This window comes from Ambystoma mexicanum, chromosome 8, assembly GCF_040938575.1.
Source record: "Ambystoma mexicanum isolate Mex_15411 chromosome 8, UKY_AmexF1_1, whole genome shotgun sequence".
Classification (NCBI taxonomy): Eukaryota; Metazoa; Chordata; class Amphibia; order Caudata; family Ambystomatidae; genus Ambystoma; species Ambystoma mexicanum.
This window is the reverse complement of record NC_090929.1, coordinates 330,643,189-330,662,984: the sequence shown is the minus strand read 5'-3', so window position 1 is coordinate 330,662,984 and position 19,796 is coordinate 330,643,189. Positions and strand designations below refer to the sequence as shown.

The window sequence follows — 19,796 nt, the reverse complement described above, 5'->3', positions numbered from 1 at the left end:
GAGAATCCAATCATAAAGAAAGATTTTCTGTTTAGCTCTAACTGGATTCATTATGAGCGTTTCCAGGTCCACGTCTGCCATTGCTAATACTTGATACACATATTTAGTCCATTTCTGGATAAAAGCATGGTTTGACGTGAATAGATAGGATGCTAATATTGCAAGAGTTGACAATGCATTAGTGTTGACAAGGCATTTACGAAATAAGGCACATAGTTGCCATTGATATTTCACACCCAAAGATATCAGACCCAACTCATATCGCAACCATGCACCAGGAGTTGACTGAGGTACCCTAAGAATCTATCTTCAAAACTTGGCTTCTAGTTTGTTCAGGACATTATTTGACATTATTGGTCTTGATTCTAGCCCATACAACAGAACAGGGGAAACTTTTTGTTGCCAGAAGAGAAGTGCTGGATTGATGGTGAATTTACTATACTTGTATAATGTTATTTTGGATTGAGATACAGCTGATTTTAATTTCTCTTGTAGCATCTGTGTATGCACTAATGCAGAATTATTGTTTTCAAGCGGAGGACCCAGATATCTATGAGATACAATATCTAGAATAATGTCCTTAACTCTCCATACAAATCGATTTCTGCGTGTCAGATTTTTAGAGTATACTACAATTTGTGATTTTTTGACGTTCATCATTAATTCGTTTTCCTCAAAATATGCAGTTACCACTGATAAGAGTTTTTGTAGTCCTATAGGAGTCTTGGAAATGAGGACAAGATCACCAGCATACCATAATGCTTGGATTGGGATGGCATTTATCTTGGGTGAATCTGAACAAATGTGAGTGAAAATGTCTCTAGCATCATGGATAAAAAAGTTAAATAGGGCCGCGGCCAAAATACAGCCCTGTTTCAGTCCTCTTGCAGTTTTTATGACATCTGACAGCAGTCCCGTGAAGGTTAAACAAACTTGAATGGAAGTCGAGGAGTGCAGTAAGTAGATGTCAGTTAGATCCTGAGGGCAACAAGCTTTATCATGTCATCTTTCATGTCCTGGGTATATATATTTTAAGAATCTCCAAAAACCCCACGATGAAAACAGCCACAGTGAAAATTGACGCAAATAAAACACAGTAACCGGAAATGTACTTTTTTCCCAATTATATTTTATTGACATTTTTCACACCAGTTCTGTTAAGAGCTAGTCGCTTTTTCACCTTACAATAAACATTGACACCAAATTGCAAAATTTCCCCAATACAGCCGCATTTGGTTCCAAGGATGATGGCTAGGCCGAAGGGCCGAATACAGTCAACATATGCGTGTACTCCAACAGTGCTGTGGATGTTCTAACGCTTCCTAGACTCTTGTTAAACCCCCCTCTTCCCAACGTCAGCCATGCGATAAAATATTGAAACATTTCTTGAGTTCTTCCCAAATCGGATAGCTGTCGACACCCTTTAAACTTCTATCACTTATGTCCGGGTCGCACTGGGGTGTCCACTGACAACTTTGTTTGCTACACATAAATGTTCTGGGGCCAGCCTGCTCTGCTGTTCTGTCAGGCACTTCAGTCTCGCATCCCACCTTTTCCTGCCTTTTCCGCCCTATAATACTCTAAGAACGGGAGCCTATGTATGTGTGTGCATGCGTTTCTATGAGGGCTGCAGTGAGGCTTTCCATTTTGTAGGCTTTGTCTAACCATTCCAATTTAGTGGTGAGGGTGTGCCTTTTCCATTGCCTTGTTAAACACACCCATGCTGCACCAAGTTCCGAGGCATATGGGGAAGCAATGTGTAGTCTTCTGCCCCCAGGTGCCAGCGAAAAAGCAATCTGCTGTTATGCATTTTTTACTGCATCGCTATCGTGGAGGACCACACTGCCCTATAGATGATAGTCCATGCTTCTGCATTTTTCCTGCAATCAGCTTCCCACTGCGCTTGGGTGCATGGCGTGGATAAGTGCCCCCCTGTTCAGTAGCGCTGCATATAGCTGTGAGACAAGCCCCTTTGTGCCCTGGTGTGTGTCGAGAACCTGCTTGAGTCGCTGTAGTTGCTCCCTCCAGCGTGGCTCTGCCAGCATGCCTCGAAGTTGACCTGCAGTTGTGGGATTTCTCTCGTGCTTGTTCCAACTCTCCCCTTGTCAGCAGTGTTCCTTTGCTCCACATATGCTCGGCTCTGATCAGACCAGCCTCATACGGTATCTGGAAACGGTTGGGGTAAGCTAAAAGGTCTCTTATTGGTGGGGCACACATACAGATAAACGGGCAGGGCCATTATGTAACTCCTATTCTACAGAAGAGTTTGTGTTGTGGGGCCCACAGCTATTCTCCAATTGTGACCGGTGTAAAGAGCCTGTTTTGTAGCGTCACCCATTGTTTTCACTATTTTCCCACACGTGGTCTACGAGTATTAGTAGCTGGGCTACTCTGTAGTATTCATGTAGGTCTGGGTAACCTAGCCTGGCCCCGTCATTCGGAAGAATTAGGGTTTTGTATGCAATTCTAGGCCTCTGGTCTGCCCGTAGAAACGTGAGGAGTTCTTTCCGCATCTCTAGGTGAATGGCGGACCGAATCGCTACCGGCAAGGATTGAAATGGAAACATCAACCTCAGTAAGACATTAATCTTTATTGTCCTAAACCTGGCTGCCCAAAATAGGGCGAACTTCGCCCATTTCTTTGTCTTGAACAATGATTGCCCATAGCGGGTGGGTGATTTGCCCTGTAGAGCTCACCAAACTGTCTTGTGAGTGTCACCCCTAGGTATTTAATGCCTTATTCTCGTATTTTGATGCTGTGCTCTGCTATGATTTGCGAGGCACGGGTGCTGTCTATTGTTAATGGCATGGCTGCGGTTTTGTGTAGGTTGATGCAGAACCCTGAATGTGTGCTATACTCTGCTATGGCTTCCAGAAGGGTTGGGACAGAGGATTCTGGATGTGTGACGTAAGCCAAGATGTCGTCCACAAACAACGCAAGCTTCTAATCCTTCCCACGTCGCACTAACCCATGTATCTTGGCACTCTGGTGGATTGCTTGTGCCATTGGTTCTACGGCCAGCAAATAAGCAATGGTGATGGTGAACATCCCTGACGCCCCCCCCCCCCAAACCCCTGCTTAATTGAAAGCTGTCTGAGGCTATTCCATTGACTACGACTTGGGCTGTTTTGTTTTTATACAGCGCTAGGGCCCCTGTTGACCAATGTTTGCCCAAGCCTAATTTGCTAAGGACTGCATGTCGAAAGGGCCACTTCACCCTGTCAAAAGCCTTTTCGGCATAGATTGATATCAGACTCGGGTCTATGTCATCTTCATTCAGGACAGCAATGAAATCCACGGTTTTATGGATGTTGTCTGAGCCCTGCTGCCCTTCTACATACCCCACTTGGTCACCAATTTGGGAAGGCTATTACTCAACTGAGCTGCTAGAACACTTGCATATATTTTTGCATCTACGCTTATGAGCGATATCGGGTGGTATGAGCTGCAATCTGTCTTGTCTCTTCCCTCTTTAGGCAAATCTATAATCCTGGCTTGTGTGAAGGACGTCGGTTCCTGGCCTGTCTGCATTATGTTGTTAAAAAGCTTTGTGAGATAGGGGGTAAGGGTCGGCTCATATGCCTTGTAGAAGGCCGGGGTATAGCCATCCTGCCCTGGTGCTTCGCCCGCTTTGAGCTTTGAAATTGCTTTTGGGACCTCAATTCTATTGATGGAGATGTTGAGTGGTTTGCTCTCTTCTGCCATGAGTGTCTTTAGCACCAACCCAGTGAGGTATTGCTTGCTACCACCAGCATCCTCTGTGCTTTACGTCGTGTGCACCGCTGCATAGAACTGGGCAAATCGCTGGGTTATTTCTAACAGGCTGGTTAGGGCTTCCCCTGTCATGCTCATTACTTTGTTCACTGCTCCGTCTGCTCTTTGTGCAGCGTAGTGTGTGCCTTGTCCCCTTTCTCAAAGTACTGTTGCTTCAGGTAGCGAAGCTGAGTCAGGGCCTTTCCTTTCTCACCTGTGTCGTTCTTGAAATATACCCCAATTTCCTTGAAGAGCTGTTCCCTGAAGAGGGGAATCTTTGTAAAGGGTATCATTACTTCTGATGCTTGTTAATCTGCTTAGAATCTGTGCATATAGTCCGACATCTAGTGGTAATCGCGGAGAATTGCATTTTTCTTTCAAGGATCGAAAGGGAGACGTTTCCTTTTTGTCCATTTGTGTCTGAAATGCTGCTCTTCATCGACTGGATTTTGTCTAGCAGGAGGTGTATATCTTGTGATCTTCTCAGGGAACGCCTGGCGTGCATGCCTGAGGCCATTGTGGGGACACCCCGACTGAATGACTGCAGGGCTGCTTTTGTGCTGGGGTTCAGCGTGGCTACTGCTGCACGGGGCAAGTCGCGCAGTGGGGGGTTGCCGATTTGCTGTTTTAGGGCTCTTTCGTGGGCTTCCTCCCATACAGTGGCATGCTCCGCTCTGAGGCGTGTGGTGTAGCGATCCTCTATTTCTTCTGGGGCTGTATGCCCTTTGGTACTGTCCTGCAGCGACTGTGATGTGCAGGCGCTGCACACTTGGCCTTAACCTTCCAGACTTTCAACAGGAAGTCTTATTGCCCTCGAGAGACTTCTATGGTGCTGCAGTCCGTTGTTTCCCTTCCCACAATCTCTGCATAGCTCTAAGGGTATGAGTTTGTCTTTTGCTGTCGCTTGTGCAGGTGTCCCCCTTACTCTGGGCTGCTGAGTCTGCTCAATCCGGCGCACAAGGCCATTGACTGTGCTCCCCTCAGCAACCTGTTGCTTGATCGCACCCCATGTGGTGTTGGTGTAGCCCCTGCAGCGTGGACAAGGCTCTGTTGAAGCTGGCGCTCCCTCTGTCAGACATGGATACAGAGCGTGCCTAATTCCTTTTATGGGTACCATGGAAGTTGGTGGCTTTGATCATTGTGCCTCCATTGCATGCACCTGCACTGTGATAGCCTGCCTGTGTGGTTAGGCATTGCTATGGTTGGTGGCTGCACTTTGATTTCTGCATCTTGGGGCTTCCTGGCTTGCTTCGTGTCGCCAGGTTTACTTACTCTGACGCTGCTCCCGCCTACCGGCTCTGTCTCCCTTCCTGATACCTCCAGTGTAGTCGTGCCCTACCCACTTCTCCTTAATGGGCTGCAACTCTAGGCTTCTTGCGTGGCGCGATGACTGCCACCTTGGTGGTTCAATCTGCTACGTTTTAGCAGGCGCGGTTATCCCTCGGCTGCCCTGGACGCCTCTGCATAGTTTTGGACCTCTTGCAGGAGTCTCTCGCCTGCCTCCTTCCCGGGGGCTTTGGCGGCTTTTCCTCTCACGTGGTGCTCCGCCTTACCGCATAAATATGCACTTGTGGCACCAGCCAGCGCACCGCGGTCAGGCCCCCACAACTGCTGAATGCTCCAGGAGCCGTCTCCTCTGGGCTGTCTACTCCTTGGCGAGATGCAGCATGTCCCCCATCAGCAGCATTGCTCATATTTGCTCCACGTGTGCCCAGGAGCTTCAGCCACGACCTAGTGGCATTTTGCAGCTAGTCTGCTAACTTCAACGGCTGCAGTTCACCCTTCTGCCACGGCATACAGGGGAGGTGAATGGTCAGGCTGCCATTACTAGCGGTCTCGCGAACATTTACTTTTGACTGTATTGCTAATGATTGATGTCCCCTAATATATTCTTAGCATAATGCCTTAATTGTGCCTCATGTCATTTAACTTTATTTTCAGTATGTTTTGGACGAAGTAGTATCATATATAAAACTCAGCTTAAACCCTTGTGATCAGAGTAAACTGCCCCATGTGCTCTAACCTGCTACCAGTTTGAGACTGTACAATGGAGCTAATCGTTTCAGCTTAGTGTAATTAAGTAGTGTCTATTTCTGGATAGTTACTTTTAGGGTAAATGAAGACTTGGGTTTTAACATTAACTTTTCATTTGTCTCTGTATTTGGCTGACTTACTAACCTTGCTTCCTCCTTTTTCCAGGACATTCAATTACATATTGCGTGAGCTCCCCAAGGTGCCAACTCATGTTCCAGTGTGTGTGTTGGGCAACCACCGGGATATGGGGGAGCATCGTGTTATCCTTCCAGATGACGTGAGAGAGTGTATCCAGAACCTAAACCGGTAAGTAAAGGTGTCCAATGATTTGTTTTATACTAATTATTTTTCATTGTTGCTGCTTGTATGCATGTTATTGTTTCTAGCTTTCAGTATGCCAAGTTGATTCTCTTGAATGCTTGCACTTGAAACCACTTCTTATCTATGTATCATATTTACCTCAGTATGCCAAAAATTGCATTGTGTTTGTCAGGGTGCATAACTTTTCTTATGCAGTGAGTGTGTTTGGATATGGACTGAAAGGCAGGCAACATTGATTCTCTATATAGATTGTGTGCAGCATGCCAAATGAAAGAACTGTGGTTGGGTCTGTAGGTTAGACTGCCTGGTGGAAAGGGTAGGCAGTCTGGTGGGCTCTTCTCTCTTTGTATTGACATGCCTGCAATGATATAAATTACCTTATTAATGCCACAATGTCTCATTGGTCTATGATTTTTGTAGACCATTTTAAACCGGTTTGACCTCAGGATTTCCTGTGTCTGTACAATTTATTGGGGTGGTCCGTAAAGGTCCTGATGACAAAGAGGGAGTCGTGTTGCACGCTCCATATCAGTGAATGGGGGAGTGACAAATTTGAGCGCAATGTTGCAATATTATATGTATCTAGCATAGTTAATGACAATGTGATATGGGTTACTTTAGTGTTTTGTGTTTAAGTTGATACATTTAGATTTGCACGCGCGTAGCAAGATGAATGTCAAAACCTGGCAATGAAATATAAACAAAATATAGGTATGGTGTGCAACGTAAGCGCCTACAAACTGGGCAAGGAGAAGTTTCATAACGCTCATGTGAGAAAGGAGATTAGTCATGAAGAAACCACTGTAAAGAGGACACAGTAGTTTTAAACAAGCATGCACTGATATATATACATTGGGAAATGTACAAATCTGTATGCCATCTGAGCTTTTAAATAATTTGGCTAGACTCTGTAGCCAAGGCTTGTGAGGTGAACTCTGTGGGACTGGGAAAAACTGGTTTGGCAAGGATTGAAGGACCGAAGAAGGGCAGTTGCAACAATAATCAGATGGGCACACATCAGCAGGCCCAGGATTTATATGGCTTTGCAGTATCGCAGAAAGGAGATGCAATCTTTTGTGCATGGGAGCTTTATATTTATTGTTCAGGGGAATACGGCCATTTGCAATAAACCTGGCGTGAAGGGACTCTTGAGGCCAGAGTTGACAGATACATATGGGTTTCAAATGTGTAGCTCGTCGGGCAAAAGAGACAGTGTGTAGCTACACATTCCATCACCAATAATCAGAGCCATGCTAATAGCAGAATCAGAAAGTTTTCTGATGCTAGGGTACGATCTAAGCATATATTGCCAAAGAAATCAACAATTGGAACAGGAGAATGACAAACAGAGAATGTTTGATCAATCACAAGAAAAAAGGGTGAAAACAAGGACTCATATTAGTGGTCCTCGACACAGATCAAATGAAAGTGTAAAGCGGAACGATGAAAAACTTTCGAATGCATCAAGCATTGAAATAGAAGAGAAGTCAAACTTGAAAGGAACCCGGATTGTGATTGAGCCAGCGAGAACTCCCCACCGGGACCCGTCAAATAATGGAAAACAGCCTAAGGGTCCGGTGAGGAACCTGACAATAACAGTTCCACAGGAAAATGTAACAAGAGAAAATGAGCCAAATGCAAACCAACTACCAAAAGACAAAGCAGATAGTAGGTTTTCAAGATGGACATGGATCTCAGAAGCACTAGCCACCCAGAGAAACAAAGGAGCCCTGGGATCAGAGATTAGGAGGAGGGCAAGAAGAAGAGTCAAATGACATCACACTGGGTAGTTGGAACACCAGAGGCTTCACCCATTTATTAGCAAAAAGCGATGTGAATCTGGGAGATTTTGACATCTTATGTCTCCAAGAAACTTGGCTAATTAACAAACCCTTCCTAGAAGGATATGAAACTTTCTTAGCACCAGCTAACTTCTCGGGAAAGGGTCGCCTAACGTCGGGTCTAATGACTGCCATTAGATCAGGTGTCGGTATTGAACACATAAAAACAGAACTTTCAGATGCCCATTTTCAAGTAAACATTTTTAGATGGACAAAAACGGCGGCGGACACCAACATTCAAAAAAGCGAAAACAAAGAAACAATTGGTGTGATGAACACCTATTGGAATCCGACCGCAATCGAGAACGATGTCTTTTTGAAAACAGGAAATTCCATACTAGAAAAAATGCACGTCGACTGGGCACCAAAATACGTAATAGTATGTGGGGACCTGAATGCGGTATGCCCTAGCAAGCAATTTAACAAGAGAAATATGAAAAGGGTACCCTTAAATATGGCTCGGGGACACCTATGGATGAAGATGAAGATGTAAACATGTAACCTCCACAGTCTAGAAACATCCATGCACAGCGAAGGGCCAACAATCCCGACGTGGGAGCAAAACCATCAGAAAGCAAATTTAGACCACATATTTGTTTCCGATGAACTGTTGAAAATAATGGTCAACTTTGAGGTAGTGAAAACATTAAACAGCGACCATAATTTATTAAAGGCGACGTGGACAAACATAAGGTCACCCAGGAAAATTATGATGGCTAGAATTGAAGATTGCAGTGGAGGCACAAGACTAAGACTTCCAGCAAAGGCAGTTGAGCAACTGACAAGTATCTACACTGACATATGTAAACTGAACCGAGACACAGGAATTAGAACAGGAAAAGACAACTTTGACTATCGTCCTCTATTAAAAATCTATGAAAAGAAGAAAAAAACGTCGCCTAATCGTGAGATAAAAGATCATATTCATGAATTCAACAAAAGCATTGTGGAAGAAAGAAAAAAACTAAGAAAACTTAAACGTCTTGCAAAAAAGGAAAACACTCCGGAGATGTTGAACCAAGTAAAAAATGCTGTAAGATCTTATAAAAGCTGGCTTTGGCTCAATAGAGCAACAATTGAACAAGCAGATGCCGCCGCAATGTTACGGAAGATATGTAGCAGGAAATCAAGAGACTTTTTGTCCCTGATAAGAACAACTTCTAGGGCTCGAGAGAACACAATAAACAACTTTGTGGGAGAAGAGACCTGGATGACATTTTTTAGAAATTTGTCCAAGAAAGTTGGACAGCAGGACACTATAACCCCCGTCTCCCTAGATTCCCCATGGGAAACAGCGTGGGATCGGGATGACATCATGAGAAAACTGGTGCGGTTAAACAACTCGAGGGCCCCAGGCCCTGATGGTATCAGAAATGCGGATCTAAAAGAAAATAAATGGGCAAATTTCATCTATGAAGTAATAAAGAAGTGCACTCTCCATAGAACCATACCCATCTCATGGACAATGGCAACCATAGTGCCAGTATATAAACATGGACCAAGAGAGGAGCCTAAGAATTATCGCCCAATAGCACTTCTAGATGTGATTGGAAAAATCTTTGGTTCACTTCTTCTGGAAAAATTTGTAGAGAATGCAGGGACAGCTGTAAACATTTTGCTACTAAGCATCTTAAAAAGTAAGATACAAGAAGGAAGCCCACAAATCTATCTAGCATTTGTAGACCTGGTCCAGGCATTTGACCAGGTCAACAGGGAAATACTATGGGACAAATTGAGAGCTAAAAAATGTCTGATTGGAATTTTGGCACCGATAAGAGCTCTTCACCAAGGCACTACTATAAGAGTACGTCTAAATCAAGCAGGACTACTTTCTGAAGAAATATCTACGGCCAGGGGAGTGAAACAAGGGTGCCCCCTCGCCTCAACACTATTTAATTCATATCTTTGGGACATCAAAGAAGGAGAGGAGGCGATACGTGTTTTTCCACCTACAACAGGAAGATCAAAAATTGCAAGACTGTTATATGCAGATGATCTCTTGTTGGATTTGACACCAATTGGACTACAGCGACAACTCAATCAGCTGGCAGACTATGTGAGGAAGAATAACTTAGAAATCAACAAAAGCAAAACTAAAGTTATGATCATGGAAAAACATAACTCTCGCACTGAAAAATTCAGATGGACCCTAGATGGAGAAAAAATTTAACAAGTGAAGGAATTTAAGTATCTAGGGGTAATCCTCAGTAACAACAGTCAGGAGTCTGCAATGCAAGATCATCTCTTGGAAAAAACAAAGAAGTTGGCGATTCAAGCCAAAATGATCGACGTAAGATTTTGCAAATTCACCGTAAATCCATTGATACAATTCTACAAGGGAAAGGTGGTGCCATCCCTAATTTACGGAGCTGATGCAATGCTAACGATACCACGAAAATTCTGGAAGCGAATTAAAGGACTTTTTTGGAAAACCACCTTAAGGTTACCAACATCGACTCCTATTTCAACAATACGACAAGAACTAGGGTTACAGTCAATAGAATCCATGGTGGTAAGAAATATATTAATGCTATACAGAAAAATCAAAATGAGCAAATGCTCAAGTGTAGCAACCATCATCAATACAGAACTTGAGGATCAGAGAAATAATTTGCTCATAAATTGGGCAATGGAAAATCGAAATACTCTGGTGGATATTGACAGCACTGAAGAAGAGCTGATTGAAAACCCAAATAAAGTCAGAAAAAAACTGTTGGAACGAGATTGGATTCAGACGTCTTTGCAAAACAGAAGTAAAATAATAAACCACCAACCGCCGACAACAAGGGGCATAAATGAAATGCCAAATTACTTAAAAAAATTTCCAAACAGACACTTAAGAAGTATCTTCATGCGTTTTCGCTTAAACCTTCTACCCACAAATGAAATCAGGGCGATAAGAAAGATCTCATTGGAAAATGGTTGTCGCTTTTGCAAAAAACCAGATGAAATTGAATCATTGAGGCATTTGTTGTTGACATGCACAAATCTGAGGGATTGGAGAGAGAGACATTTTGGCCATATATTTAAAGAGTCGACAACATGTGGTGAAGAGGACTGGTGGAATAAATTCATAGAGGGAGACAACACCTCCCATGTTATAGCGGTTGCACAATTCCTCACAAACTTGAAATTAGAACTTCAAGAATTAATCAAGGGGGAAATCCTCTTATAATATATTAAGCCGTAAATTAGTCTGGTGTTAGGCAGGAAGGCCAACTTTGATTATCGCATTGTCCCCTCTGCACCGTTATACACTCTTTCTCTCGTTTCTCTGCCTATTGTTTGTCAGGGGAGGACATTCTCCCATTTTATTTCATAGGCTGGAATGGACAATTCAGAAGGAGGGGAAAAAATATTTATTATCTTGTAAAAATTTCTATTGTAAATTGAATCAAGTAAATAAAAAATAAAAAAATGTGTCCCGAGTGTTGAATTGGTAGTCGTTTAGATTAGTGTTCCAGGGATGGCAGCAAGTCTGTTTGGGTGTGAGTGATCACCAGTTCAAAGGAAACCTATTTACTCTTTCCCATATTGTTTGAAGTGTCTTTGCAAACCATGTGCAAATCACGTCTGGGATTAGAAGCTCCCAGGCCAGCTGAAACTTGAAATGAATTATGTTTGTTTAAATGTGTAACTATGTAATGATGTCGCAACCTACCACAGACAAATCCTAAAAGGGGGTGTGCTGTACACATGAGCTGAAAATTGTAGTTAAGATAATTGTAACCAATGAGAATGGGGGAATTGAAGATTTGATTTCTTTTGTATAGGTTTTGACCAATCATGCGTGGGTGGTTTGTAAATGTGGTATTGTTTTTAACTGTTGCAAAAATGTATATAATGTGTCAACTTGTGTGGTTCAGGGAGACTCTGGTTAGTTTGACCCTATAGAATCATCTAGCCCCTCCCTTGCCTCACGTACAAACGTGCACTCGCTTCTTAAGTGGTGGGCCTGTTTTGGGCGAATATGGCATGCTATGAAAGACCTTGGCAGCCAGGACATAATTTCACTTTAGCTATGGCAATAGTATAAGCAGAAACTAATGCATTGGAGTATGGATGGAAAGGAGATGGGATGCAAGAAGGGGATGCACAGCCTGTGGGTTTTGTTTGTTTATTTACCCACCCATTGAACGCCCATGACCATACCTATCCCTATGACCATTCCACCCAATACCTGCCTCTCCATGTCTAAACCACACCCTTCTGACATCTTTGAGCTAGCTCTGTTATGCAGTTAAAGCAAACTTTGTGATAGGGCCCGCATGTGTTCTTTCTCTGCATTCTATGAGAGTTAATGGCCTAATTGCTGCTGTAAATAGGACCCTGGTGTAATAAAATGGCATGAACAAGTTTGCCATTTGATTTATAAGAAATACTTTTACTCCTTGCAATTGTTCATTGCACTAAAGTCCTGTTAAAAAAATAACTGTTAATGCCTACACAAAAGCCAATGTTGGCTTTGCCTATGCTTGTTACACATCTGATTTGTACTTAAATGCAATGCCATTGGAGAGGGTTGTATATTTAAAAATGAAAGGGGATTTCCTTCTTTGTTGTAATGCCATCTTTCAGGACTCACAAAATTGTACTCGCCACTAGCCGTTGACTTGACATAATTGACCACTGGCTAGTTAGAAATGGTGTGCTGTGTGTATGTGGAGAATAGGTAAGGCAAGTGCTTGTTATGCCGGGCTAAACTTGAAATTGTTATCTTTTCTTATTCTTTCTCTTTCAGGCGCCCGGGCTCCTCCTACATTCGCTATGCAGAATCTTCCATGAGGAACAGCTTTGGGTTGAAGTACCTGCACAAATTCTTTAACATCCCATTCCTGCAGCTGCAAGTATGTGCACTTATAAATCCTCACTACCCTCACCCTAACTTCAGTTGGCGCAGTACAAATGAAATGTCTGTAGATTTGCATATGGTACTTCTAGTGCTGTGGAATATATTTTAAGAACTTTCTCCCATATTTTTCCATGCTTCACTTTTTTAGATCTATTTGTTTTTCATTTTAATTTTTCTACTGTTAAATAAGTACGGCTAGTTTTTAAAGCATGTAACAAAACAGAATCATAACTCCCATTACCTAAACTTTGTGGCAGAACTGAAGGAAGGGAGGATATCTTCCTTAGGATATGTAGATGGAAGGGAGTTGATTTGTACACTGCAGACTGAAAGTAATGTTTGTCGAATACAACTAGATTTCTAATTTTTATTTTATGGTGCGTGTGAAGAACCCAAGGAGGTTGGCCACAGAAAGCAGATTGTGAATTTGGGAGCACCAAAAAGCAGGATTTTGGTTTTATCCCTTTTTAGGTAGAGGGAGCTGTTGATCATTCAGATGTGGATCTCTTAGTTGCTAGTTTACAGTCCGATTGTTGATCCATCTGTTGTCTAGGTGCATTCATATTTGAATATCCTCCACATAAAGCTGTTGCGTTGTATTGAAGGATATGATTAGTGATGTAAGAGGTCTTGTGTAAGAGTTGAACAACCGTGGGACAATGCAAAGCTTTGTGGAAACCTACATTTTGTGGTATGGCGACTGTTGTGAAATGATAATCTGATTTGTGAATTTCAAGTCTGCAAGGAGGTGGCAATCCATTCCAAAGCTGTGCCTGTGATGGCCATGATATTGACAGTGATGCTGCAGTTTGTCATCAGCTATTGTCATATGTAGCCGATAGATCCAGCAGAATGAAGGCAACCTTCTTGTTCTCTGGGTTCCTCAAGATGTCCTCCCCTATAAGCAAGTGGTTAGATTTGGTACCCCCTTTAGGCCTAAACCCAAAGTAATACTGATATAAACGAAAGTTATTCCTACTATAGATTTGGGATTGGGCAGTGGCTAGGCATTTGAGTATTTTTGCCTTCAGTGGAAGGTTAGAAATCCACCAACATTTGACAGGCCATTGGTCAGTGTTTGATCTTTCAGCAACAATCTAATGGGTGCTTTGTTTAGCATGTCTGCCACTGAGCCTGCCATGAGGAAAGCGTAACACAGATCACTTATCGTTTTGACTACTGTGAGTATATGATCCTTCATACCAACAGTGTGTGCCATTAGATTTCTGTCACCTTTATCACTTAATGTACCGCTGTTGTGCAAGTTGCTACCAGTGAATGTGGACAAAGCATAGTGTTTTTGAGAGCTGGTGTTGTGTTTTTTTGTGAAGGATATCAGAGATCCTCCACCTGATTTTGGGATGTTGTAACATGTTTTTTCAACTACTCAGGTTTTACAATCTCTTTGTAGATTTGTCAGCATCTATATTGTTCTCTATGAGGCAGTCCGCTCTCTAAGGAGGCCAAGAAACAACATGTATGTTGTGCTTTTGATGGATGATCTTATATTGATGAGAACAAGCATATGGTACTTGTGTTTTGGGTTGGAAAGGCAGGTTCCCAGTTAGCGGCAGACAGTGGATTTCATCATTTTAGAGCCTGTGATTACTTTTGGGGGATTTTGTGGTGATGATGGCCTGTGCCTTTTTGTTCAAGCTGTGAGTTGGAGATGAGGGTGTATCCAGCCACAGCTTAGTTTGGTTGTTACTTGGTTATGTCTAGCATGCATTGATGGCTGTGCTAGGGATGGATGTTGTGGGTAGAGTCTTGGTCCCTGTGATTTGCATAATTGTGATAACTGATTGTGATTGTAGCTGCAGGATCTCTGGGGACATTAAAAGCTTGTTTCTCCAGCTTGGGCTCTGACATGGATTCACATGCTCATGAATATTCCCCGTCAGGCCGGGAATCCTCGGTAAAGAAAAAATCAGTATCGTCTTTGTTCCTGATCTGCCTTTCTCAGTAGTAACCAATCACTGGTCTCTGGGTCATACTGCCCCCAGCCAATGACTGCCCTCTCCCTAAACCCCGCCTCTGGCAGCCATCTTCAGATTTTTACTGCACGCTCAAGTGTTGCGAGTCCTCATGTTTAGCTCTCGAGGTTTTGCTGTATTTTTGTGCTTTTTCAAAGAGAATTTCTCATTTTCTGGTCAAATAGAGCCTCAAGCTCCACCGTCTCTACATCCGATTAACGGGGATCCGTGTCAGATTTTTCTACGCCCCTCAAGGGTGAAGATTTCGTCAAGTTACACTTCTTGGAGGATTCCAGAAGTTTCTCCAGCCTACCCGAACATGGTCCAGGAGAAAGGAAGCTCGACGCCCGGAAAGCTGTTCAGGGTTTGTCCTGGATGCCAGCTGCAGAATGTGTTCAAGGAGGACAAGCACTCGAAATGTCCCTACTGCCTTCATGAGGACAAAACGCACGTGGAGAAGGACTGTGCGTTTTGCAGGAGCAGGTCGGAACGGACCATCACGGACCGGTACCTTCGTCTCTCCAACTGGCTGAAAGGAAAGAGCCCGTCAGGTGAGAAGAAGAAGAAGTCCGAGCGGTCTTCTAAATCCTGTGAAGGCGAAGCACCGCGAGTCCACGGGCACCGGGAGCGCCGAACGGTCGGGCTCTTCGGCTGCCAGGCAGGGCGTGCCTTCCCCGGCACCATCAACCACAAACCAACGCTTTGGTTCGGGGAAGAGGAAATCCGAGAACCCGTGTAAGCTTCTGGAGAAACCCCGGTCGATCTCGAAGGATTCAGCCGAGGGGGAGCGACTCCGCCCAAGGTGAAGGCCTCAAGCACGCCCAAGGCGGTGAAGGCCTTGATTCACCCGGCCAAGGCCTCTATTGAGGAAGTCGCGGCGGCCCTGGTGCAGCCTGTGGAGGATACACCAGTGGAGGTGACCTTGGGGCCCAGAGTCTCCCTGCCTCCGCAGAGGGAAACCTCTTTCAGACCCATCGAAAAGACTCCCGTGAAGACCCCGGCGGAAAAAGAGGGGGGGGGCAGTGGCCATTGTGGACATGGACACAGCATCCGAGGAGGAGCTGGTAGAAGTCTTAGAGGGCCTCGACGAGGGTGTCAAAGAGGCCCGTCCCCACGGGAGGGATCCAGACGAAGGTGACAACGAGAGTGACGGTGGCACCGGCGAGGGTCCTAGTCACCTGTCGCTCCCATCGCTACCGGAGCCGCAGGATAACTCGGCGGCCATTTTGTTGTCAATACAATCCTTATGTTCGGAGATAAGGACGAGATTGCCCTTACCACCGACGGAGGATCCGGAACCAGGCTCGACAGAGGAGCTAGAGCCGGACCCAGGCCCGACGGGAAGCCCCCCGAACAAGAGAAGACGGATCCATCCAGCCCCGCCTTTTCAGCCCTCGCGGCCTGCCCAGGCTTTACCCACGTCCCCCGTCCCTCGGGATGACACAGGAACAGACACGGCCACAACAGGTACCGACGACGATGGCCGTGACGATGGGACGGAGCTCCCATCGCTAGCCCGGGCCTCCCCGGCCCAACGAGGTCGGATCTTTCCATGCAATGATCGCCAGGGCAAACAAGCTTTTTCAGCTCTGCCCCGAGGAGAAGGAAGGTTTCCTTTACCAACGGCGCGAGGCCAAGAGGAAGACAGTCCTTGCTGTGCCTCTGCTGGATGACATCTGGGACGAGGGTCTCACCCTTCTCAAGAACCTGTCTACGATGCCTGCCAAGAGGGATCGGTACGAGAAGAAGTACCGGGTCCCCGACGTGGCCCCTTTGTGCCTTAACGCACAACCGACTCCTGACTCGGTCATCTCAGCGGCGGCCACGAAGAAAGCGGGGGGGGGGCATCAGCCTCAACGTCAACTTCCCCGCTGGACGGCGAAGGAAAGAGGCTGGACGCAATGGGACGACGAGTTATCTCGTCGGACGCAACAACGATTAAGGCGGCCAACGCCCTCGCGATCGTGGCCCGCCACGACAGGGAGTTATGGTACAAGATCGCCCCCCCTGTTGGACTTCCTACCAGATGACAAGAGGGCAGAGGCCCTGAAGATCTTGCAAGAAGGCGAAGTGGCGTCGGACCACGCCATTACGGTGGCAACGGACATTGCCGACACCGGTTTCTGCCAGCTAGGCAACAGCGTTTGCCTTAGACGACGAGGGTGGCTCAAGGCGACGGATTTCCGCCAGGACGTGCAAGCCAAGGTTTTGGACATGCCGTTCTAGAGGAACAATCTGTTTGGGAAAACAGTGGACGAGTCCCTCCAAGCCATCAAGGCGGACACTGAGACAGCTAAGGCCGTAGGCGTTCTCCGGCAACAAAGGTCGTCCTTTCGGAGCACCGGAGGCAAGCAGGGTGCCTCCAAGGGATTCGGCGGTGGCTCCTCTACGTACCGCCAAGCGGCCCGCTCCTCGTCGCAGGAAGCCTATATAGGACGAGGCAAATCGGGTGGGCCCCGCCGTCGTCGCCAGGGAGGCCAAGGCGGCAAGGCGTCCTCCAAGCAAGATTGAACCGACAGCGGTGTCGGGCCCCCACCGAAGCACCCCGGTGGGAGGCCGGCTGGCGAAGTTCGTCAGTTTGTGGGACTCCATCTCCACCGACCGTTGGGTGCTGGATGCCCTGGCTCAGGGGCACGCCCTCGAATTTCTAAAGAAGTGCCCCCTCATTCCACCCGTTGCCAGGAAGGAAAATCACGTCCCTCAACTGCTATTGGAGGTAAGGACGATGCTCAAAAAAGGTGCCATCGAGCTCGTCCCGAAGAGGCTCTGGGGCTCCGGAGTATACTCAAGGTTCTTCCTAGTGAAAAAGAAGACAGGAGGATGGCGCCCCATCCTGGACCTGCGACGACTGAACAAGTACATCAAGGCACATAAGTTCTGAATGGTCACCCTCCAGCACGTGCTGGGACAGCTGGAGGAGGGCGATTTCCTGTTGTCGTTGGATTTCGAGGATGCGTACTTCCACATCCCCATTCTGAAAGGACACCGATAGTTCCTCAGGTTCGTGGTCCAAGGACGACACTACCAGTTCAAGGCCCTCCCGTTCGGATCGAAGTCGGCACCCAGGGTGTTCACCAAGTGCCTCGCACCGGTGGCGGCGCGGCTGCGCCTGCAGGGGATCCACGTCTACCCCTACCTGGACGACTGGCTCATCCGAGCAAGGACAAGGGAGCTCGCCGTGGATCACACAGCAAAGACCGTCCAGCTGCTCACGGACCTGGGATTCTCCATCAACTTTCCCAAATCCCACCTGGTCCCGTCGCAAGTCGCACTGTTTCTGGGAGCCAAGCTCGACACAGTGGCGCGTCTGGCCTCGCCGTCGGAGGAAAGGACGAAGGCCACCCTGGGCAAGGTGCAGCGTCTGCTGGCCACGGACGTGGCCGGGTGAGGTCCATCAAGTCCCTCCTCGGGATGATGTCCTCCTGCATATATCTCGTGCGCCTGTGCAGGCTTCGGATGCACCCTCTGCAAGAGTTCCTTGACGCCCGCTGGATCCAAGCGATGGGCAGCTTCGAGGACAGGGTCCCGCTCAACGAATCCTTCCGACGAGCGATCCGGTGGTGGGGCACCCGCGCTCATCTGACGGCAGGCACAGACTTTCAGGCCCCAGCCCACCAGATAACGGTGACGACAGATGCCTCCCTGGAAGGTTGGGGAGCGCACACCGGAGAACTTCACGCGAGAGGCCTTTGGCTCCCAGAGGAGAAGACGCCCCACATCAACATCCTGGAGCTCCGTGCAGTGTTCTGGGCCCTCAGGTCCTTTCTCCCGTCCCTCAAGGGCAAGGTGGTGAGAATCTTCACCGATAACACCACCACGATGTTCTACATCCGGAAGCAGGGAGGAACCAGATCCGCAGCCCTCTCCAAGGAAGCCCAGGATCTGTGGCATTGGGCCGTTGCCCAAGGGATGTTTCTGGTGCCCTTTCATCTGGCGGGGATAAAGAACACCATTGCCGACTTACTCAGCAGGGAGCTGCGCTCGTGCCACGAGTGGGAACTACGTCAGGATCAAGTGGATTGACTCTTCAGACGATGGGGAAAACCGCAGATCGACCTGTTTGCGACGGCGACGAACTCCAAGGGCCAGAGGTTCGCCAGCAGGTTTCCCCAGCCGAGGAGCATGGGCGATGCGTTCATTCCCCTGGAACGTCCTGTTCCCGGTGCAGGATGATCCTCGTTGCACCGGCGTGGCCGAGGCAGATCTGGTTCCCGGACCTTCTGGACTTGTCAGCGTCCCCACCAGTCAAGCTGCCGACGGACGCGGATCTTCTCTCCAGAGAAGGAGGCGCCATACTTCATCACGACCCGGAGTCGCTGAACTTGCAGGCCTGGCTCCTGCAGCACTAGAGTTTGGAGGGTACGATATCCTGGCTGACTGCAGAGAGGTCCTTGCAAAGGCCAGGGCGCCCTCAACTCTCAAGTGCTACGGACATAAGTGGAAGAGGTTCTCTGTCTGGTGCCGTGCACAGAAGATTAGCCCTCTACGGATTATGGCCCCTCAAGTGCTGCCGTACCTACTGTCGCTGGCCAAGGCTGGACTGGCTCATGCCTCCATCAAGATACATCTGGCTGCGATCTCCCTATACACCAGAACCACAAGACGGGCGTCCTTGTGGTCCCATCGCCTGGTGAAGCAATTTATGAAGGGACTGTTCCGATCGTTTCCGCCAGTGAAGGCCCCTGTCCCGGCGTGGGAACTCAACGTGGTGCTGACCAGGCTCATGGGGGCGCCTTTCGAGCCCCTGCATTCGGCACCGTTGAAGTTCCTGTCGTGGAAGACTGCGTTTCTTGTGGCTATCACATCCGCACGGCGAGTGGGAGAGATCCAGGCCCTATCCTGCAAGCCTCCATACTTGACTTTTCACGACACTAGGGTGGTGCTGAGGACGCACCCCTCTTTTATGCCCAAGGTGCCGTTGGACTTCCACCTTAACGAACCCTTGGTGTTACCTCTTTTCTTCCCGTCACCTTCGTCACCGGCTGAGAGGACTTTGCACTCGCTGGATGTGGCTAGATCGC

At 47.0% G+C, this 19,796-nt stretch overlaps 1 protein-coding gene across 2 annotated transcripts in view; it reads left to right on the top strand.

Moving 5' to 3' along the window:
- RABL6 (RAB, member RAS oncogene family like 6) overlaps positions 1-19,796 on the top strand; it is a 931,527-nt gene that overhangs the window by 252,178 nt on the left and 659,553 nt on the right. For both annotated transcript variants that reach the window (XM_069609758.1, XM_069609759.1), the window contains 2 exons: positions 5,954-6,094; positions 12,692-12,797. In XM_069609758.1, the coding sequence (XP_069465859.1) occupies positions 5,954-6,094; positions 12,692-12,797 (247 nt within the window). The remainder of the gene's footprint in view (positions 1-5,953; positions 6,095-12,691; positions 12,798-19,796) is intronic.